General features: G+C 31.8%; 1 protein-coding gene across 2 annotated transcripts in view; it reads left to right on the plus strand.

Annotated features, from left to right (window-relative positions):
• znf385d (zinc finger protein 385D) overlaps positions 1–25,054 on the plus strand; it is a 113,835-nt gene that overhangs the window by 53,945 nt on the left and 34,836 nt on the right. For both annotated transcript variants that reach the window (XM_073847109.1, XM_073847110.1), the window contains exons 3-4: positions 11,369–11,476; positions 22,679–22,838. In XM_073847109.1, coding sequence (XP_073703210.1) covers positions 11,369–11,476; positions 22,679–22,838 — 268 coding nt within the window. The remainder of the gene's footprint in view (positions 1–11,368; positions 11,477–22,678; positions 22,839–25,054) is intronic.

Raw genomic sequence — 25,054 nt, forward strand, 5'->3', positions numbered from 1 at the left:
CTTTGACATATTTCTCCTACATTTACTGTATTAAAAGCATACTGCCCACCGTTTGCTGTTTTCATGAAGCCACCGGTCGGCGGTGAGCCCGGGTGCGAGGGCCCGTTCATCGCTGCTCGCAGCTTTAATTTTTATTTGTAATTTTATTATTTATTTTATTTTATTTTTTGCCCAGTCAACATTCCTATTTTTCATATGATTTTTTAAGCTCAAGTTTTTCATCTAATAGTGTATTTTTTTTTTTATTATTTAGGAGATACATCATGCTCCTAATTTTATCTCATATAATCTATTGAGGTGAAATCATTTTAATGTGCATGCAAAATATCTCATTTGTGATTTTTCTTTCAACATTAAAGGTTATTGTGCGTATTAGTAAGTACTAAGGAACCATCCCGGGAACAACGTGACGTCTGGTCGCCCAGACATTATTTCATTCTTTAAGGCTTCTCCTAATGTTCCACTTAGAGAGCTGTAATTTATATTTATATATCTCATTTAATTTCAGTTCTCTTTTGCTACAGCCCTCTGGCACATGCCATAACTCATCATTATGTGTGCAATAAGTCAGATAAGCAGTTCAATATTTAATATGTTTCCCTCAGATTTGTTTGGATGCTATCTGGGTCTCACGGGTGGATGATTCCGGCTCACACACTGCCGCACTTCCACGCGGCGACCGACTGCGGGATAATGTTACACGTGTTTATCAACACGGAGGAGATCGTGCTGTTCATCATCCCGGCCTGGCCTCGTCATCCCGATCTGAATTGCAAATTTGGGCGGTTAAAATCAATAGACGCAGGGACTGGGATTCACACGCGTGGGCGTGTAATTGGAAAAAACATAAGAGCTGGTATTGCTTCTGACAGGTCATTTATCCCACTTTAGTTAATGGTAAGCGTGGCTGGTGTTGGCCACGGCTGGATTCGGTCATCAAAACTCGGTCTATGTTTTCTCTCACGCTTTGTTTTAACAGAATAAACACTTTGTAAGTTGCGCTGATCTGTTTACCGCCAGGGCGGATCCCTTAGAAAGGCTTGTTCAATAGATGCATTCATAAAAGCAACGATTAAATGTGGTTGTTTAATTTTTTGTGGTTGAAGAGTCATGTAGCTCAGCGGTTCACACAGTGATTCATACATTACAAATTATAAATGCAACTCTACAATCTGCAAAATGTTGATTAAGACTGAATAATACTGTGTTGTTACCTGAATACTCCACAGTTGTGTTTTTTTTTTTTCCTTAACAGTTAAACTGTCCACTGTTTTTCAGAAAAGTCATTCAGTTCCCACAGATTCTTTGGTTTTTCAGGATTTTGTGTATTTGAACCCTTTCCAACAATGACTGTATGATTTTGAGATCCATCTTTTTACATTGAGGACAACTGAGGGACTCATATGCAACTATTACAGAAGGTTCAAACCCTCACTGATGCTCTTGAAGGAAACACAATGCATTAAGAGCTGGGGGTGAAAACTTTCGAACAGAATGAAAATGTGTGCATTTTTCTTATTTTGCTTAAATATCATATTTTTTTCATTTATTACTGTCCTTCAGAAGCTATGGAAGATACTTGTTTCCCAGAAGGCAAAATAAGTTCAATCTACCCTGATCTTCACATTCAAAAGTTTTCACCCCCCGACTCTTATTGTGTTTCCTTCTGGAGCATCAGTGAGCGTTTGAACCTTCTGTAATAGTTGCATGTGAGTCTCTCAGTTGTCCTCAGTGTGAAAAGATGATTCTCAAAAGCATACAGTTATTGTTGGAAAGGGTTCAAATACTCAAAAATGCTGAAAAACCATAGAATTTGTGGGATCTGAATGATTTTTCGGAAGAACAACCATATGTAAACTATAAAACAAAGTCATTTTTATAAATTTAACTACTATTTTCTCTTGTGGACAATATGTAAACATATTTTATGTGAAATATTGTATTCAGGTCAGTACTAAATAAAAAATAACGCAGATTCTGCAAGGTGTGTGTAAACTTTTGACTTCAACTGTATGTACTATACATAGGGTCGGTAAGATTTTTTTAAATGTTAAAATGCTGAACATTATGTAAAAACAGTAAAAATGTAAAATATTATTAAAGTTTAAAATAGCTGTTTTCTAATGTAATGTATTGTAAAATATATTCTTTTTCTGTGAGACAAAGCTGAATTTTCAGCATCATTGCTCCAGTCAGTGTCACATGATCCTTCAGAAATTATTCTAATATGCTGATTTGAAACATTTCTGGTTATTATCAATATTGAAAACAGTTGTTCTGCTTCATATCTTTTTAATGGAAACTATGATACATTTTCTTCAGGATTCTTTGATGGATAAAAAGTTCAAAAGAGCAGCATTTAATTAAAATTAAAACCATTTCTAACATTATAAATGCCTTTTACTGTCCCTTTTGATCCGTTTAATGCATCCTCAATGAATAAAAATATTTATTTGTAAAAAAAATTATTGGTTTTGACTTACATTTTTTTCTGTGGAACAGATGTTAAGTTTCATTGTATGAACAAAAAAAGACGTTTTTAAAATATCTTTTATGTACTGTAAATTGACCAAATTTCCATTTTTCTGTAAACTATTCCTTTGAGAATCATTCTAAAGACATTCTAAATTTACCAAAAATTATTTTAAATTGCATCAGATCAATTTGCATTTAACAAAAACATTCATACTCTTAGTTAAAGTAGATATTTGCTTGTTATTTCATGTTTATGAATGATACTCCATAAATGTCTCGTCATTGATTCCTGTCTCAGTCGTGTCAGTCACGCTGACGTGATCCGCCGTCGCTGAGGGCAGCAGAGGTGGCGTCCCGTCAGCTGTCTGCTCCTATCCTGCATTCATGGCAGGACAGAGCTCAAATGTGTGTAAAGCACAGTGTTTGCATGAATGAGAGGAGACAGTCTCATACAGAGGAAAAGGAAGTGCACCACGGGAGGTTCACACTCGCACACTGACATGTTTGCTTTGTGTTAAGATGCTGCGTGTCAGCAATCGTCTTGCGTCTGTCAGTGGGCAGCGGGAGGCTGATTTAAGACGACTTTGAATATCGTGACATCCTGGAGTTTTTTGAGGTTTCACTTTCTTCAGGAACAAACCAGATTTGGGCATTTGAACATGAATTATATACACTAGAATGCTGTAGGGCACTTAATGTGTCAGAGGACATTTGTGAAGTTGTCCTTTAGCCGTTTAAAAAAACAACAAGTGCTTTTTACTCAAGACATCTTAAAGTCGTAGAAGTAAAGCTTTTATGCCTGTTGAATCGGTAGTTTGCCTTAAAAGCTTCCCGTATGGAAACAATATACCAAAATTTAACCATCAACTGAATGTCTGTCACATTTGGCACCTTAAAGAGATAGTTCACCCAAAAATGGAAATTATCTCATGATTTACTCACCCTCAAGCAATCCTAGGTTTACATGACTTTCTTCTTTCAGATGTGTGCATTCACAGTTGTATAAAAAAATGCCTTGGCTTTTCCAAGCTTTATAATGGCAGTGAATGAGTGTTGAGATTTTGAAGTCCAATAAAGGGCATCCACCGATCATTAAAAAATGATCCACCCAACTGAACAAATGCCTTTTTTACTTTATTTATTACTTTTTCTATGATGGATGGAAACACTTTAGTGGGCTTCAAAATTTCAACACCCATTCTTTGCCATTATAAAGCTTGGAAGAGTCAGGAGACTTTTTAATATAACTTTAATTGTACACTGCAAAAAATGCTTTTCTGGTTTAGATTTTTTGTCTCGTTTCCAGCCAAAATATCCAAAAATTCTTAAATCAAGAAGGATTTTCTAGATGAGTAAAAATTGTCTTGTTTTCAGAAAAAATTAAGTGCATTTTTGCTTGAAACAAGCAAAATAATCTGCCAGTGGGGTAAGAAAAATAATCTTGTTTTCTGTTTGAAATAAGATTTTTTTGCTTACCCGATTGGCAGATTATTTAGCTTGTTCTAAGCAAAAACGCACTTAATTATGACTTAATTATGAAAGTTATCCTTCTTGATTTAAGGATTTTTAGATATTTTGGCTGGAAACAAGACAAAACATCTAAGCTAGAAAAGCATTTTTGCAGTGTATTTGAAATGTAGGAAGAAAGTCATATACACTTAGGATAGCTTGAGGGTGAATCATGGGACAATTTGAATTCTTGGGTGAACGAACCCTTTAAGATTCATTGATTATGACAGACCTCTGATGTTACCAAATTCTGGTTTGCACATTTAAAATCAACAAGCCAAAATTCACCTTATTTATTTTTAGTTGGCGTGAAATGGAAATTCACCTTATCTTTTAAAAATGCATGTTATTGATCATATTGTGACTGATAAATCCATGCATATGCTTTATTTTTTAATTTGTTAGTTTATTTAAATCAAAGTTTAATGTCATTTTGTCATTTAGTCTACTTAAACCCACATCTTTTATGTTATTTATTAAAAAAAAAACTAAAATGGTTTAAATGCAATAGTTATTTTTATTTAGAATTTTTGTGATAACATAAGCAATTGAAATGTTTTGCAACTTGCTTGAGCAATCTTGAAGTAAATGCAAAAGTAAAAAGCATTGAATAATGTGGTGTTTATATTTCTTGTGCTTAAACTTGTCTATGAAAGATTACTGTACTGTATTACTGTACTGCAGGGATCCTCAAATCTGGCCCAAGAAATCCATTTTTTTTGCAGAGTTTAGCTCTAACTCTCTAATAGAGAGAGAGAAAAAGAAAAAAACCCTCTTCCCGAACAGTAAGAGACATAACACTATCAAACACACCTGAGAAGGCTAATCAAGTCCTATGTCCCAATGTTCATACATATACTACGCCCTTAAAGTATGTACTCTTTTGGTGAAGAAAAAGTACACACTTTTGAGAGTGTAGTAGAAGAGTAGGCAAGCTTTGGGACATACTAACACGTCACACAACTGCATCTGTACCCTGTCACAGTAAACTGCCCTGTCAAACATCTTGTCACAGTTAACATCCTCCACATTTAATTTAATTTAACATCCTACCGTATTGGAGAGAGAAGTAGCACGTTGATCTGACATTCGCGGGTCTGTCATGCAGAAAACTCTGCTCATATTTTCTGCATAATGATGCATTTAAAAGGGTGTTTATAAAAGTTCACATTTCTACTGCAGATAAAATATGTGACCCTGGACCACAAAACCAGTCATAAGGTTAAATTTTACAAAACTGAGATGTATACATCATATGAAAGCTCAATAAATAAGCTTTATATTGATGTATGGTTTGTTAGGATAGGACAATGTTTGGCCGAGATACATCTACTGTATTTGAAAATCTGGAATCTGAGGGTGCAAAAAAATCCAAATACTGAGAAAATCACCTTTAAAGTTCTCAAAATTAAATGCATATTACTAATCAAAAATTACATTTTGATATATTTATAGTAGGAATTTTACAAAAAATCTTCATGGAACATGATCTTTACTTAATATCCTAATGATTTTTGGCATAAAAGAAAAATCAATAATTTTGACCCATACTATGTATTTTTGGCTATTGCTACAAATATACCCCAGCGACTTAAGGCTGGTTTTGTGGTCCAGGGTCACATATAGCACAGATAACATTAAATAAATATTTTTTACCAGGTTAAATGTTTATTATTAGTAACTTTAACCCCTTTTTCTAAACATCTCTGCCTAACGGCCGGTTGCGCACATCCGTCATGCTTGTAGTTTTTTAACGTGTTTTATTTGTGTTTGTAGTTCTGGACCGAATCCTTTGCCAAAATGCAATGGATTGTGGGCAATATTAGCCATTAGAGTGTGCACAGATCCACATTTCAAAAATCGGCCTGAAATAGTAGACCATCCTGAGACTTTTGGCATACTCTTTTTAGCATACTATGCTTTGGGACACACTTATTGTAATCTCACATACTATTTAGGATGGATAGTATGAACACTGGGACGCAAGGAAGGTCTTCAGGATCATTAGAGAATCACAGGTATAGATGAGATTGATCAGGGTTGGAGCTAAACTCTGCAACGCATTGGCCCTCCAGGGTAAGATTTTCGAAACCCTGCTGTACTGTGTAAAAAGAGTAATCACAATGCTGAAAAAGCATTTTCTATAACAATGTTTGGATTTGAAATCAAAATAATGGATAAATGTGTTTGAAATCAGGCTTGTGCAACAGTTGCACAATTCTAAAAAATAAAATGCAATGCATGATCAAACATTCAAGGTCCATAGAATGTAAAACTGTATTTACCTTGGCATAGTTGAATAACAACAGTTCTGTACATGGACATGACATACCGTGAGTATGAAAACAAAGAAAACAAAGCGAGGACAATAGCGAAAATGGCAGATCACGGGAATAAATGTTATGTTATAGGTTGTGCAGGGCATGTTAAGTGCAGGGATGGGTTGGTGTCTGTACTCAGAAAGGTACGGAAAACAAAGAAAGGCGTTCTAATAAAATAAGGCGAGCCACTAAAGGGACACGGTTAGCACGGTTAGGCGAATGATTTGCTGATCCTGATCACCGCTGACAGCATCTAAACTTGTCAAATGTGGTAAGTACTGCCGCTGTAGTATAACGTTACACAGAGCATGTGCGATGCAAATCTCAAAAGTGAAAGTAAAAAGTTATCGTGCATTCAAAACGGCAGTTTCAATGCCCCGTATATTAATGTGTTTCCTTCCTGCTGTGTGAGAGCTAAATCAGCCACTCTGTGAAACAGCCAATCAGAGCAGAGCTCATAATTATTATTCATGAACCTTCCAAATAAGGTAATAACAGACCATTTCATTCTAGGGACAAATCCTAGGGTTGTAAATGGACTTGTAAAACCGTTTCTGGTGAATTGTTGCCCGTACCTAAGCCATATACCTTCTATGTAGATATCAGAGAACAAGTTAAAATATTGTATCAATGCATTCTATGGCACCTTTAAGGTGAGATAAATATATATTCTTGAAAAATGTCTAAAAAATGCTCCGCTCCACCCCTCAAATTAAAAATGCCTAAAAATCCTGATTGGAGTTTCACTATAAATAATTCGACATGATCAAAAATAAGGCTTTAAAAAGATCGGTATCGGTGATTGTATCGTCAGATACTCCTTTTTGTAATTGGAAATCTGTGATTGGCCTCAAAATCACACCTATTAAAAGCACCGCTATTAAAAAGTCTCAAATTTGACCTTCATAAAACCTGCAGAAACCCTGTTGTTCATTACATGCATGTTTTTGCCTTGACGCCAAAATCCTAGAAAACGCTGGCAATTTCAAAACATCACGTAAGTGATGTTTTTACAGTTGTTCTTGTGTTGTTGAGCTTTTCTAATGAGTTGATTTGATGGTTATCAGGTTTTTATTGTGCATGTAAACGCTTTGAATGAGAAGCAGTGTTTTCTCGTTGAACCCCGGCGTGTTTGGAGCGCGAGGTCATCGGCGCACACAGATGGTTTATCTCTTTTTCTTTTCTCTCTGCTCTTTTTCTCGCTCGCTTCCTGCGTTGTTTGCACGTCCTCCTCCGAGTCCTTCGATTTCCCAGCAGCCCCTCGCCGGCCAGCTGGATGTTCTCCAAAACCTGCACCCATCCTGCTGTTTTTAAGTGCCATCTCGTCCTCTTTTTAGCCATGTGTGAGAGTTATGCCGCAATTATATTATGTAACGTTTTCAGATACGGTGTCCAGCGATTTTTCACGCTCATTTCAAACACGTACATGTGGTACCAATATGGCACGGATATGTACGAAATTGACATCAGACCATAACTTACTGCAACTGATTGGCCTGATGTTGTCTAATAAAGAAGAGCGTATCAGGTTTCTAAACTGCGTGTCACTTGTCAGGGCTTAAAGTGGAATTGATTTAGGAGCCTCATTTACAGCTGGCCGCAGAAGACGATTGTGAATCGAAAGTGATTTTCTGCTTGTGTAACACCGGCGGCTGGGCTGACAACTGTCTGCAGCAGGTTCAAGTAGTTGAACCGTCATACAACAGACATCAGAGGAGAGAGCGATAGGCGTGCGGCCAGACGCCCGTATATCAGTCTGAGGAGATAAAGGCAGGAGGCGGACGCTTATCTGATAGATGGACAAATGAATGCAGCAGGCGGTGGCTGAGAGCATCTAAGACCGAGATGCACCTCAGCACACCGAAGACCACCGTGGCGATGTCATATCCTGTTTCACTGTGCCTCAGTTTGACATTAGACTGACTCTGATTAAAATAAATCAATGAATAAACAGAGGAGATACTAGAAATGAGATTTGTAAGATTCCTCATTGATTCTTTTAGTCTTTTTGAGGAAGTATTTTTACTTTTTAATGATTTGTTTATACCAAAAGTAACAAAAAAGGACCTATAAGAATGGAATTTGTGAGGGTTGAAGTCAGGTTTTGTCATTAGTGACAAAACAATACTATTTTAGTCATATTTTAATGATTCATTTTTTAATGCGAGTACCCAAATAAATGTAAAAATAAACAACCAAAACATACCAGTGTTGTTTTCGTCAACGATGACGATGACAAAATAATTTCGTTGACGCCACTTTTTTTCATGACGATAACGAGACGATGACGAGATAAAACTGGCTCGTTTATGACTAAAACATGACGAGACGTGTGTGAGTTTTCGTTGACGAGACGAGAATAGACGAAAATGTTAGTGGGTGGTCCGTCAGACGTTTAAAATGCATGACATTTCCGCATATTGTGCATGCCAATTAAAACTTAAAAAGTATCTGACGCTATGGCAAGCTGTTTTAGCATTAAATACTCTTTGCTATACTAGTATGGCAAGCCGTTTTAGCATTCCATCCTTTTTTGTCTTTTATGTTCTAAAACATTCCTTCATTATTGTAATTATTGGTGAAAATAGTCGATCCGGAAGCTCACATTGTGTTGAACTATAGATCTGCTATTTTCAGAACTTATAAGTGACACTACCCAACAGCAAAATACTTACTGACCTACATTAATTTGTTAAAAGACTACTTTTTTCCCTTTTTTTTGACTAAAACTAGACTAAAACCTTTTTGACTTTTCGTCGACTAAAACTAGACTAAAACCTTTTTGACTTTTCGTCGACTAAAATTGGACTAAAACTATCACATATAGAAGTGACTAAAATTTGACTAAAACTAAGAAGCATTTTAGTCCAAAAGACTAAGACTAAGACTAAATCCAAGATGGTTGTCAAAAACAACACTGAAACATACTATACTGTCAAAGAACTGAGCAATACTGATTTAGACTCCAATTTAGATTTGTTTTCTTTTAAAACAAAACAACTAACAGCCAAAAAACAACAACTGAAACTTATATATCAATCAATCAATCAATCAGTGGATTAATTTTTATGAACAAGGTCTTTTTAGTGAATCAAACACATTGTACAGTATAGAGAGACCAGTGTAGCTGGATTCATAAAACAAATGAGTTATGAGTTGGTTCTTTATAGTGATTCACTTAAATGAACTTGTTCAAAAGAGTCAATCGTTTCATGATTCAGTCTGCATTGTTTGCACTGGTCATTGCACATTGTTTTTTGTATTCTGTGCTATGTGTTCGATTCACTAAAAGAACTTGTTCATAAGAGTCGATTGAATTGGACTGCATTGTTTGCACTTTGTATGTTTGACTCACTAAAATAAAAACTAGGATTCATGAGTCATCAGTTTTGTGAATCAGACTACATTCGTTGCACTGTATATGTTTGATTTTGAATTTCTCAAAAATAATCACTAGGTATCACTGTATGTTTTCGATTCACTATAAAGAATCAACTCATTTTGAATTAAGTCATTTGTTTTAGGGATCAAAGTACATTGGTCTTTCTATATTGTACTATATGAGTTTGAGTCAATCGTTTCATGATTCTGACTTCATTGTTTGATTCACTAAAATAAAAACAATCATTCATAAGTCATCCGTTTTATAAATCAGACTATACTGATTGCACCGAATTCCTTGATTTTCTTAAAAAGAATCATTAGGTTGCGCTGTATGTTTTTGATTCACTATAAAGAACTGACTCATGACAGTTATTTGTTTTAGGAATCAAACTATGTTTGTCTTTCTATACTCTACTGTATGTGTTTGATTCACTAAAAAGAACTTGTTCAAAAGAGTCAATCATTTCATGATTCGAACAGCTTTGTTTGAACTGTGAATGTTTGATTCACTAAAATAAAACCAATGATTCATAAGTCATAAATTTTGTGAATCGGACTACATTGCTTGCACCAAATTATTCAATTTTCTTAAAAAGAATCATTAGGTTGCACTGCATGTTTTTGATTCACTATAAAGAACTGACTCATTGAAACATTCATTTGTTTTAGAAATCAAACTACATTGATCATTAGGTTGTGCTGTATGTTTTTGATTCGCTATAAAGAACCTTTTCATAACAGTCATTTGTTTCAGGAATCAAACGGTCTTTCTATACTGTACTATATGTGTTTGATTCACTAAAAAGAACTTGTTCAACAGAGTCAATCGTTTCATGATTTGGACATCATTGTTTGAACTGAATATGTTTGATTCACTAAAATGAAAACAATGATTCATGAGTCATCGGTTTTGTGAATCAGACTACATTGCTTGCACTGAATTCTTTGATCGTCTTAAAAAGAATCATTAGGTTGCGCTGTTTTGTTTCGCTATAAAGAACTTGTTCATAAGAGTCAATTGTTTCATGATTCGGACTGCATTGTTTGCACTCTGTATGTTTGGTTCACTAAAATAAAAACGATTCATTGGTCATCAATTTTGTGAATCACTACATTTGTTTTACTGGATATTTTTAATTTTTACGAAGAATCAATAGGATTATTGATTCATTAGGAATCACTGTTTGCACTGTATAGGCCTATGTTTGACTCACTAAAATAAAAACAATGATTCATGAGTCATTAGCAAAACTCTGAATGTGCTTGTTTAACTAATTGTTGTCATATGAGCTAGTAACTTTTAATCTACCTAATCTCCCCAATAGTGATCTGTCACTCATGCGAGATGCATAACAACACATGCAAGCTGCTGTAATTTCAGCAGACCTTTCTGAGTGTAGAATTTTGATTCAGGTTCCCATGCAATCCTCCTTGGAGTTTGTTTTCCCCTCCTCTTTCCCCGCTGCGTTGATTGAAGAGCGTGTGTGTGAAAATCGTTGGCCTTTAACGTGTTCCAGACTGCGCGTTTGCTCCCCAACCACAAGTCGTGTTTCTGGTGAAGCCGCCCGGGGCGACGTTTTTATCACGGCGTCCGATGGGTAACAGAGTTGACATTCAGCGCGCCGCTGGGGTGAATGAGGCTAATAAAACTGCTTTTCCGTTCTCTCTCCTCTCCTCAGATGGACCCGGTTCAGAAAGCTGTTTTGCATCACACGTTCAGCGCTTCGGTCTCCTCTAAAAGGAAAGCTGTCTCGTGCGGCGTGTGCCAGCTGAGGTTTAACTCGCAGGTGAGTTTTCTTCACCGTGACCCTGATATTTCCACCTAAATCTGCCATAGAAAAGTACAAATGTAATTACCCAGCACAGTCAAGGTAATATAATAAAGCATTAGATTATCCCTTTGATCTGCATTGCATCAGTTTATGAAACTTAATGCAATAGATTTCAAATATGAAACATCTGGCATTATTTACTCACTGAACATGATGCTTATTTTGATGAAATAAAAACAACTGAAAAGTAGGCCTGATTTTGAGTTGATTCACAAATGCTCAGTTTGATTCTGATTCCTTTTGGTATTTTCCATTCTAATGTACATTTTGCTTACAAGAAATACATTTTCGTAAATTGTACAGGACAGTGTTTTGGATTGGATTTCTTTGTGAAGTGAACTACACTGGTCGCGCTGTAGGTTTTTGACTGAAAAGAATCTGTTCATAAGAGTCATTTGTTTTACGAGTTGAACTGCAGTGGTCAGGCACTGTATGTGTTCGAATTACTAAAAAGACCTGAAACTTAAGATTCATTTGTTTTGTAAAACAAAGAAGATTTGTTTTGTGTTTTTTGCGTTTGTGAATCGTACTATATACATAGGTCACGCTGTATTTGATTCACTATAAAAAAAAACTAATTATAAGAGTCTATTATAGGTGTTATAAGTATTATAAGTAATTATAAGTGTTTTGAGAATCGGACCTCATTGGTTGCACTATACGTTTTTGGTTCAGTAAAAAAAAGAACAGGTTCATGAGAGTCAGCTGTTTGTGATTTGGACTACATTGTTCACACTAAATGGGTTTGATTTACTAGAAAGAACCAGTTCATAAGAGTCATTTGTTTGAGATTTGGTTTACGTTGGTCACACTGTATGTGTTTAACTCACTAAAAAGAACCAGTTCATAAGAGTCATTTGTTTGTCATTTGGTTTAGATTGGTCACACTGTATGTGTTTGATTCACTAACAAGAACCAGTTTATAAGAGTCATTTGTTTTATGGATTAGACAACATTGGTTGCATTGTATGTATTTGATTCACTATAATGAATCAAACTATAAGAGTCATTGTTTTGAGAATTGGACAAATTTGGTTGCATCGTATGTGTTTGATTCACCATAATAAATCAAACTATAAGAGTCTTTTTTTTTAGAATTGGACAACTTTGGTTGTATCAAATGTGTTTGATTCACTATAATGAATCAAAATATAAGAGTCATTTGTTTTGAGAATTGGACAACTTTGGTTTCATTGTATGTGTTTGGTTTAAAAGTCATTTGGTTTGTGAGTTGGACAACATTGGTTGCATTGTATGTATTTGATTCACTATAATGAATCAAACTATAAGAGTCATTTGGTTTGTGAATTGGACAACTTTGGTTGCATTGTATGTGTTTGATTCACTATAATGAATCAAACTATTGGAGTCATTGTTTTGAGAATTGGACAACTTTGGTTGCATCGTATGTGTTTGATTTAAAAGTCATTTGGTTTGTGAGTTGGATAACATTAGTTGCATTGTATGTGTTTGATTCACCATCATGAATCAAACTATAGGAGTCATTTTTTTTACAATTGGACAACTTTGTATCATATGTGTTTGATTCACTATAATGAGTCAAACTATAAGAGTCATTTGATTTGTGAATTGGACAACTTTGGTTGCATCGTATGTGTTTGATTCACTAAAAAGAATAAACTAAGAGTCATTTGCTTCAGGAATCAGGCCACACTGTATGTTTTTGATTCATTTTAAAGAACCAAACTCATTAGTTTCGGGAATAAATATCTTTACCATAAGAGTCATTTGTTTGTCATTTGGTTTAGATTGGTCACACTGTATGTGTTTGATTCACTAACAAGAACCAGTTTATAAGAGTCATTTGTTTTATGGATTAGACAACTTTGGTTGCCTTGTATGTATTTGATTCACTATAATGAATCAAACTATAAGAGTTATTTTTTTTGTGAATTGGACAACTTTGGTTGCCTTGTATGTATTTGATTCACTATAATGAATCAAACTATAGGAGTCATTGTTTTGAGAATTGGACAACTTTGGTTGCCTTGTATGTATTTGATTCACTATAATGAATCAAACTATAGGAGGCATTGTTTTGAGAATTGGACAACTTTGGTTGCATCGTATGTGTTTGATTCACTATAATGAATCAAACTATAAAAGTTATTTGGTTTGTGAATTGGACAACTTTGGTTGCATTGTATGTGTTTGATTCACTATAATGAATCAAACTATAGGAGTCATTGTTTTGAGAATTGGACAACTTTGGTTGCATCGTATGTGTTTGATTCACTATAACGAATCAAACTATAAAAGTTATTTGGTTTGTGAATTGGACAACATTGGTTGCATCGTATGTGTTTGATTCACTATAATGAATCAAACTATAAAAGTTATTTGGTTTGTGAATTGGACAACTTTGGTTGCATTGTATGTGTTTGATTCACTATAATGAATCAAACTATAGGAGTCATTGTTTTGAGAATTGGACAACTTTGGTTGCATCGTATGTGTTTGATTCACTATAACGAATCAAACTATAAAAGTTATTTGGTTTGTGAATTGGACAACATTGGTTGCATCGTATGTGTTTGATTCACTATAATGAATCAAACTGTTGGAGTCATTTGTTTTGTGAATTTGCACCATTGGTTGTATCATATGTGTTTGATTCACTATAATGAGTCAAACTATAAGAGTCATTTGATTTGTGAATTGGACAACTTTGGTTGCATCGTATGTGTTTGATTCACTAAAAAGAATAAACTAAGAGTCATTTGCTTCAGGAATCAGGCCACACTGTATGTTTTTGATTCATTTTAAAGAACCAAACTCATTAGTTTCGGGAATAAATATCTTTACCAAACCCTACATTCAGTAAAGATCCAAACTGTCAATACCCTCTGTGTAATGCAATAAGTAAGAAAGTCCTTCCCATATACTTGATCCATTTCTACTGTCATAAATTATATATCGTTATACTTTTAGCCATCTATTAGGTTGAGACTGTAGATCATCCACTGACGCATCCGATTCATTGTGGATGACTTTGAAATGGCCTAGAGAACAATTTTATCTTTCGTCCTTCATTCATCCCTTGTCATTTTCCATTCGGGAGAACTTCTTCCTGTGCGCCATGCTTTCACTCAAGGTATTTAATCCAAATAGGATTATTTAAAAACAGCATTGGCCATATCCGCTCTATTAGGTGGTCATTTACTCTGTCACTGTCAGATATTAAGCTGTAATATCCGCAGAACCAAGGACGATCGAACAGCAATCACAGCTCATTATGTGCGTCCGTCAAGACAGTGTGATAGAATGAGTGGGTGGGGCTACTCTTGACCAATCACACGCCCTGTAGCTCCCCAGCAGCCAATCATTGAGTCCGTTTGGGAGAGATTATGCATTCAAATCACGGCGTATGCTCAGCAGAAGCTCATTATCATTGGCCGTTTGTGCTCCAGCTTCCAATCAGCTCCAATCTGAGCATGGGAAGCCTTTATGTGGCACATTTTCAAAAATTAAATGGCTTCTGGAGAGTTACAGAGTCCAGCCGGGCGTTCTTGGTGACTTCTGAAAATGACATTTGGTTTTCATATATCGCCACAGGTCTATTTGAATATGAGACACTTGGTTATGGATTCTTCTGGGCGTATGAATTATAAATACCTTCTATAATGGTGGGGGAGAGAAAACCTAGTTAGTTCTTGAAGTGCTTGCTCTTTGCCTGCCAAACACAGAGAATGTGGCTCTAATTCGCTTTTGCCGTGATTGATTGATAGCCTCGTTTAACCGTCCCATTGCTGATGTCCATCTTAGTTAAAGGCTTGGGCATCACAGTGGCAGCTCTCCTCTGACATGCTTTATTTATTTATTTATTTATTTGTTTGTTTGTTTATTGAGCTTTTATTATTATTTTTATTGTTATGTATTTATTTATTTGTTATTTTTAGAATATTTATCATTTATAATATTTATATTTAAAGTTATTTACAATTAGCATTGTAATTATTACCTTTTTATATATTAATTTATTTATTATTTACTACTATTTTATTCCCATTCCTCTTACTGTCAAAAAGTAAAGACCTTTTTGGACCTTAGCATGCCTTATTTTATTTTATTTTATTTTATTTTATTTTATTTTATTTTATTTTATTTTATTTTATTTTATTTTATTTTATTTTATTTTATTTTATTTTATTTTATTTTATTTTATTTTATTTTATTTTATTTTATTTTATTTTATTTTATTTTATTTTATATAAAATTAACATTCCCTGCCAAAATGTTACTTCTGGACTGGTCTTTGTTATTCACATGCTTGTCTTTTTTATTTTTTTAGCAATTATTCATGATATTAATTTATATAATATTTATTATTTATAATTAGTGTACTTTTATATTTATTTAATATTTTTATTTATTTATTATACTATATTTAATTTTAATATTTTTCACTGCAAAAAGTAATTTATTATTTTTAATATTTACAATAATTGTACCATTTTATTTATTATTTTATTTTATTATTATTATTTTTTTCAACTCACCGCTAAAGAGTTTCTTCTGGACTTGAGCATGTTTTGTCTTTGTTATTCACATGCTTGTCTTTTTTCCCTAATTTGTACAATTATTTATGATATTAATTTATATTTTATTTTTATTATTTATAAATATTGTACATGTTTGTATATATTTTTTATTTTTATTTCTTTATTGAACATGATTTATTTAATTTGAACGTATTATTTTATTATATTGAACTTTATATTACAATTTATTTAATATTTTTAATTATTTATTTAATATTCTTTATTTCATATTATATTTTTTGCTAAGTTACTGCCAAAAAGTGACTTTTTTTGTTGTAATTTATACAATTATTTATAATATTAACTTCTAATATTTTATTTTTGATATTTGTTAATTAATTAATAATTGTACCCTTGTATGTTTTTTATTTTATTCTTTTTGATATGTTTTTTTATATTTTATTTTATTTCCAACTCCAAATAGTTACTTCTGCACTTTTTTCAAATTATTTATAATATTAACTTCTAATATTTTATTTTTAATATTTATAATAATTGTATCATTTTATTTTTTTTATTTTATGTTTTTTTATATTTTATTTTATAGTTTTCTTTCATCTTTGTTATTTACATGCTTGTCTTGTCTTTTTATGATACTATTTATTATATCAATTTCTAATATTTTATTCTTATTATCTATAATTATAGTATATTTTTATATTTTAGTATATTTTTATATTTATATGTATATATATATATATATATATATATATATATATATATATATATATATATATATATATATATATATATATATTTCAACTTTTTATATTATTTATTTTAAACTTACTGGCGAAAAATTAGTTTAGACCCTTGCATCTGATGTCTGTTTGTTACTCATAAATATGAGACACTTGGTTATGGATTTTTCTGGGCGTATGAATTATAAATACAGTGTATAATGGCAGGGGAGAGAAAACCTAGTTAGTTCTTGAAGTGCTTTGCTCTTTGCCTGCCAAACACAGAGAATGCGGCTCTAATTTGCTTTCACCATGATTGATTGATAGCGTCATTTAACAGCGTCCCGTTGCAGGTGCCCATCTTAGTTAAAGGCTCACGGGGCAGGACCGACTTCCTCGTCGTCACGGTGGCAGCTCTTCCGTGTCGTGCGTTTAATGAATGGTTGATTGCGGCTCAGACTGCACATGACATTTATCTGTGTCACTGCATTCTCCCCTGCGATTGGCCAACGGAACAAATAGCTGGAAGGTGTCGGGAAACATCCCATTCATCTTAGTGTTAAAGCCATTTTCATAACATCATCACGCTCAAATGATGTGTTACTTACGAACCCCCCGTGATATAAATCTATATGATTATGATCCATATCCCGCACTGCTATTTGTACAAATACAATATATCAAAGGGAGTCTGATCCGTGATGACGTCTTATTGCTTTTCATAAAGGTATATCTGGCTTTAATGTCTTTACAATATTACCTCTCTGGCAAGCAGGCTGCTATGTAAAGAAATAAGTCGCGAGAGGAATCTGAGTTTGAAAGCGAGAAAAAAAAAATCAGCTTTGGCAGGTAAACAGCAATATTACCAAGAGACATTTATAGCTCATAAATAATGCTTTGGGACATGAAGTGTCATCATCTGTATGCTAGAAGAAAATAATGCAAAATACGGTTTATGGCTAGTAATATTGATAATTTCTTAGTGTTTGTAATTTGTATTTAAGTATATAAGTATATACAAGCACTTGTAATTTATACAATTTTTACATTTAATTATTAAAATAAATATAAACGTGATTATTTATAATTATTGTACCTTTAATACATATTTATTTATTTACTTGCCATTGAAAATAATGCAACATGCAGTTTTATGGCCAGAAATAACCGCATAATTTCTATAATTATGCATAATTCATTATATTTATACATGTAATCATATAATGATTGTAACTTATGTTTATTTATACTTTTTTTTGTGTACTATTTAATTTATTTTTTCTAACTTACTCACCATTGGAAAATACTGCGAAATACTGTTTTATTGCCAGTAATAAATATATTATTAATATATTATTTTATTATTCAAAATTTAATTTTTATATGAATATACTTATTAATATACAAAGTATATTTATTTATCGTTGTATATTTATTATTTAATTTTATTTATTTATGTATTTATTTTGACTAACTCATTGGTAAATAATGCAAAATACAGTTTTATTGCAAGCAATAAATATATATATATATATATATATTTAATTCTGTATAATTTTTTGTATTTCAAAATTTAATTATTAAATTAAATACAGTTATTGTAACTTTTTATATTTATTTATCAGAGCATTTTTTTTTTAATTTTATTTATTTATGTATTTATTTTGACTAACTTACCTGCCATTGGAAAATCATGCAAAATGCAGTTTTATGGCCAGCAATAAATATATAACATTTTTATAATTATGCATAATTGCTCATATTTATACTTGATTTCATTAAATTATATATGAATATAATGACTGTAACCTTTTATGTTTATTTATATTTTTTATGTTTTATATAATGAAAAAAAGAATTTCTAACTTACTTGTCATTGGAATTGTAACTTTTTATATTTATTTATTGGTGCATATTTATTACTTAATTTTATTTATTTATATATTTATTTTGACTAAGTTGCCATTGTAAAATTATATATATATGTATATGTATTTACTGTTGGAAAATAATGTAAAATATATATTATATATATTTCTCGTGGTAAATATATAATTTTTATAATTATGCATAATTTTATTATATTTCTAAATGTAATTATTACATTAAATTATTTAAATATATAATTTTTTTATATTTATTTATCAGTTTTTTAATCTTTATTTTAGTTATTTCTATATTTATTTAGATTTATTTTTGTCTTATTATATATTTATTTTGTCTTATTTTAACTTGCTCGTTAAAGACAAAAAAGTTATTTTTTGGACTAACGTTTGTCTACTCATGGTTTATGTTTTTGTTTGTTTGTTTAATAATTTATAATAGTTTATATCATTTAAATGACAATTATTATAGCTTTTATATTCATTTTCATATTTATTATTAAATATTTATATAATTGTATTATGTTTATATTATTATGTATTATTACTTAATTTATTTGATTTTATTTATTTATTTTTCTATTATTCTTTATTTTTTTCTAAGTTGCTAGCAAAAATTGAATTCTGGACTTTTATTATAGTACAATTTAGTATAATTTATTTATGTGTTCTCATAAATGTACCTTTTGATTTATTGATTGATTGATTTTTAATTTAGTTCTGGACCCTAGCATCACACACCCTCCGTGTTTTGGCTCCAGTGAGGTCGACAACCGCCTTATTGATTCAAAGAAGTGTTTGGCCGTCTCTTGATAGTATCCTCCCCGCTGCTAGCAATGTCAGACAGGCGTCCAGGAGTTAGCGGCGAGGTAAACAAGGGCAATTGAAAGACGTTGCGAAAGGCCCGGTCCGAGCGAGCCATAATAAATCTCGTCTGAAGGTGAAAGCAAATGGCACAGAGCGTTTGAAGCTACCTACATTGTGCCCGCGGATATTAAAAGATTTGTTTCCACCAAGTCAGCCACAATGAGCTGGAAGTTTTATGTATGGGTCTGTGTCATACGGGATAATAACCTCACACACGGACGACTGGGAGAGGCCATTCTCTTCTTCTCTGTCAGACTCTTTATTCCACACCATTACTCAAAAAGACTAGCCTAAAACCTAGTGAGCTGCTTGCTGTCTGCTGCCTACATAGGGAGCTTTCTTCTAAGGGACCGTCCTGATTGAGGAAACTCGATTATGCTATGTTTAATACAGAAATATGCATGAGATATATTAATATTAGGTAAAATAGTCAATTATTTCATTATATAAACCTTAGTAATGAATAAATCTGAAGCGGTGCTGTCAATCGTCTGAAATTGATAGTCAAATTAATTACAGGATATGCTGATTAGTTAATCATTCCAGTTTAAGCAGGCACTAAATGCGCCGAATTAACGGCGTGAATGTTTAATTGAAGTCATTGTCATTCTTTCCAGCACAAACACGTCTCCTTTATATGTAAATTAAGCTCATTATAGGTTGCACCTTATTCACAGAAGTCTGCTGTTTGACTGATGCAATTAAAGCATGCTAAATCACGAAATTAATCACTGGAAATCAATATTTATTGATTTATAGAAGACATTACTATTATATTGGCAAATTAAAACAATGAACAGGCATAAAATGAAGGAGCTGGTATTGAACTTTTTCACAATGCATTATGGGATGGCCATCTCTGTGAAGAATAGATGCAATGCTGGCTTAAAATATTGCAAATGAAAGCCTTGAGTTAAAAAAAAATAACAGACAAGTTTAGCGTCACTAAATTTTTTTAAAACTTACTACTTATTGATTTAATTCATTTTAAATTGAATAAATGTAAACAATATTTAATGATGAATAATTTTGTGTTATTTTAAGAATGCTTTATATATTATATAATTATATTACAAATATAAAAATATTTTCAAATAATATAAAAAAAAAATATTTAAATATTTTTTTTTATATTATTTTTCAATTGAATAAAAACTGTACAATATTTAATAATGAATAATTTAGCATTATTTTAAGAATTCTTTATATGTTATATAATTATATTATAAGTATAAAAATATTTTTTAATAATTTTTTTTTAAATATTTAAATAATTGGTCATATTTATTATATATTTTATATTTATAAAACTGAATGTAGTTTTATATTATTCATATATGATTGGAATGTATTTAATATATATTAATATATCCATGACTAATATTAAAAAGTTTAATCATCATAATTTAATTATTTAATGTTGGCTTTGCGATGTTTTGTGTTTTGTCACCGAAAAATACATTTAATTCAATAAAAAGTGTACAATATTTAATCATTAATTATTAAGTATTATTTTAAGAATTCTTTATATATTTTATAATTATATTATATATTATAAAAATATTTTTAAATGAAAAAATATATATTTGAAATATTTAAAAATAATTTATAATATTTATTGTCAATTTTATCAATTTTTTATATTATATTTTATATTTATAAAACTGAATGTAGTTTTATATAATTTATATATAATTGTATTGTATTATATTTTAATATATATTAATATATATATATATATATATATATATATATATATATATATATATATATATATATGACTAATATTAAAAAGTTTAATCATCATAATTTAATTATTTAATGCTGGCTTTGCGATGTTTCGTGTTTTGTCACCAAAAAATAAATTCAATTCAATAAAGTTTTTAGATTTAAAAAACTGAATGTAGTTTTATATAATGACTGTATAATTGTAATGTATTTAATATATATTAACATAATTATGACTTATATTAAAAACCTTAGTCATCCTGATATAATTATTTAATGTTGGCTTTGGTTTAGTATAATTTCAAAATACATAGTGTAAAATACATTTAATTCAATAAAAAGTGTACAATATTTAATCATGAATTCTTTATATGTTATAGAATTATATTATATATGATAAAAATTTGTTTAAATATTATTTAAAGAATTGAAATATTTAAATAATTTATAATATTCTATCATATTTATTATAAATGTTATATACATTTTATTTTTATATTTTATTTTGTCTTTATAAAACTGAATGTAGTGTGTGTGTATATGTATATATATATTTTGTCACCGAAAAATACATTTAATTCAATAAAAATACAAATTCTTTGTATATTATAGAATTATAATATATTATAATATATTCTTTTTAAAATATTATAAAAATATTTGAAATATTTCATTAATAATATTTTATATTTATTATACATTTTGTGTATATATATCATTTAAATATTTTTTTTTTATTAAATTATTGTTATTAGAAATATTATATTTAAAAAAAATATATATATATATATATATATTTAAATTTACATTTTGCATAAATATTTTTATGCTATTTATGTTATTATTTTGCAGTTATCCAAACCCTCTCACACCCTTTTCTTAAATGATATTTGCCAAGCAGAATAATTGATCTTATTTTAAAATACAAAGGGTTCTCATCTCTATTAACCAGCATTGATATATTTTAAATTTCTTTATCCAAATTATCAAACCATTTTTAACGTCACATACTGGTGATTTCAGAGATTTTTTCACATAGAAAAACTGTAAAGTTGTCCTTTTCATCGCACTGCACGCCTACGGTGCCTTAAAATGGTGCATATGTAGGCAGCTCATTAGCTTTTGGCGCAGATTCAGACAGCCGACACATACAGGTGAAGCTCAGAGACGCTGAACAATGTGAGATTCACAAGCATACAGCCTTTCTCACACTGAGCGCCCCATTTTACTGGACTGTGTGAAGATGGGCGTCGTGTCACCTTCACCCTCACAGATGGGTGGTTTGATGTCAACGAAATGTGAGCGTGCCACATTGCAGCGCTGCTTCCAGCAGCTTGTTTGCTCATGGCTCAGAGCTCCTTTGCCCCTGTCTGATGCTGCTAACACCTGGTCCGGGCTGGCCCTCTCCACGGGTTGGCCTGTTTTGTGTTTTCCTAGAGCCAGGCATTGGCCCACTACAAAGGCACCAAACATGCCAAGAAGCTGAAATCCTTGGACGCCCCGAAATGCCTCAAACACAAGAGTTCCCTGGTCACCAACAAGGAGCCGCCTAAGGGCCTCTCTCCCTCCACAACGGCCAGCAACACTGACAGAAAAGGTAAGAGGAGAGACTGTTATTGCTGCTCATGCTTGCTGCTCAGAGAGTGGATTGCTTCTTTTCAAATGAAACTTTTATTTGTATACACTACCAGTCAAAAGTTTTTAAACAGTAAGATTTTTAATTTTTTTTTTAAAGAAGTCTCTTCTGCTCAACCGAAGTACAGCAAAAACAGTAAAATTTTTAAATATTTTTACAATTTAAAATAACTGTTTTCTATTTCAATATATTGTAAAATGTAATTTTTTTCTGTGATCAAAGCTAAATTTTCAGCATCATTACTACAGTCTTCAGTGTCACACGATCCTTCAGAAAACGTTCTAATATGCTGATTTGCTGTTCAAGAAATGTTTTTTGTTGCTATTATTATTATCAATATTTAAAACAATTGAGTGCAATTTTTTTTTCTTTGATACATAGAAAGCTCCAAGAAGAAATTATGGAAATGAATGCTTTTATTTTGCAAGGATGCTTTAAATTGATCAAAAGTGAATATGAAGCCAGTTATTTTTTATTTTTTATATTGATTTACAAAAGATTTCCATTTCATAAATGTTGTTCTTCTGAACTTGCTATTCATCAAAGAAACCTGGAAAAAAATTACTCTGCATTTTCTCATAATAATAATAATAAAATATTTTTTTTTTTTTTTAGAGCAGCAGATCAGAATATTAGAATGATTTCTGAAGGATTATGTGACTGCTAAAAATTCATATAATATTAAATATTAAAAATATTTCAAAATGTTACTGTTTTTGCTGTACTTTGAATCAAATAAATGGTGATTAGCAGATGATAAAATAGCAAAAAAAAATCATTTATTTAAGATGTGGACATATTTACTGTTGTCAGCTAAACTTTGCAGTTGAAAGAAAATTGTTGCAACAATTACAAAAAGAACCTGCATCTATGGAGACAAAGGTGTTTCCATTGTTAATTAGCACTGCAGATTTGTATGTCAGAGTTCACCAAACTTGTAATTTGCATAGTGAAATTTCTTTGCACAGGTCCAAAATCAAACTCTTTAAAACTCTTTAAAGGAGAAGTTCACTTCCAGAACAAATATTTACAGAGAATTTACTCACCCCCTTGTCATCCAAGATGTTTGTGTCTTTCTTTCTTCAGTCGTAAAGAAATTATGTGTCTTGAGGAAAACATTTTAGGAATGTTCTCCATACAGTGGACTTCTATATGGTGCCCGTGAGTTTGAACTTCCAAAATGCAGTTTAAATGCAGCTTCAAAGGGCTCTAAATGTGAAATTTATTTACTTATTCACCTCAAATGCTCATCTTGTCTAGCTCTGCGATGCGAATGCGAAATCTGTGTACTCAGGTTCAATACAGTTATGGTATGTCGAAAAACTCCTGTTACACCTTTTTTTGTAAATGGTGTTTGACCCTCCTAAACTTGTGTGTATTTGACAGTTTAAGCTCAGTTTTTTTTTTCACTCACATGCCGTGTGACAGACACTTTCTGTATGTTTGCTTCAGACGTGTACGCTCAGAAAACCCTATATCAGAAGTTTAAACTAATATGGTTTAAAATGCATGATTTCAGTGAGATAGACATGATAATCAAAACGAAACAAATGTTTTTTAGCAGAGTATCTGAGGAATGAGCTGTAAAGGCACAGCTCTATTCTGGAAAAGTGGGCATTTAAAGAGACATGCACGAAAACAGCGTTTCTGCTTCCACTCCAAATGTGCATTTTCAAAATGATATAATAAGTGATTTGTATGGTATTTTGAGCTGAAACTTCACAGACACATTCTGGGGACACTTGAGACTTGTATTACATCTTGTAAAAAGGGGCACGATAGGTCTCCTTTAAGTTATAGAACCCCTTAGCCCCATTGCACTTGATATGATACTGAGGGTTTTCTTAACTGGAGGGGTTTCCTTAAACAGGACACTTCATGAAGATTTAGAAACCATCTAGAAAACCACCCAGAACACCCTAGCATCACCGGCGAGTTTTGCGCAAACAAAAAGAGCGCTCAGAAATATGTATGACTCTATTGCCGTTTTGTGCTACAGAAGAAACATTCATCAGATTTCCCTGGACAAAAGTTGACCTCCTCTACTATTTCTGTCACAGAGATCTCTCTCTGAACTGGAAACAAGAAAAATGTTCCAAGAATTGGCTTAGAGGCCATAATTTGAGTCCTGTGCAAGCTTCTTGCAGTAATTGTGTTGCTAGTGCACCAGTACAGTA

Source organism: Garra rufa, chromosome 9 (genome assembly GCF_049309525.1).
Source record: "Garra rufa chromosome 9, GarRuf1.0, whole genome shotgun sequence".
NCBI lineage: Eukaryota > Metazoa > Chordata > Actinopteri > Cypriniformes > Cyprinidae > Garra > Garra rufa.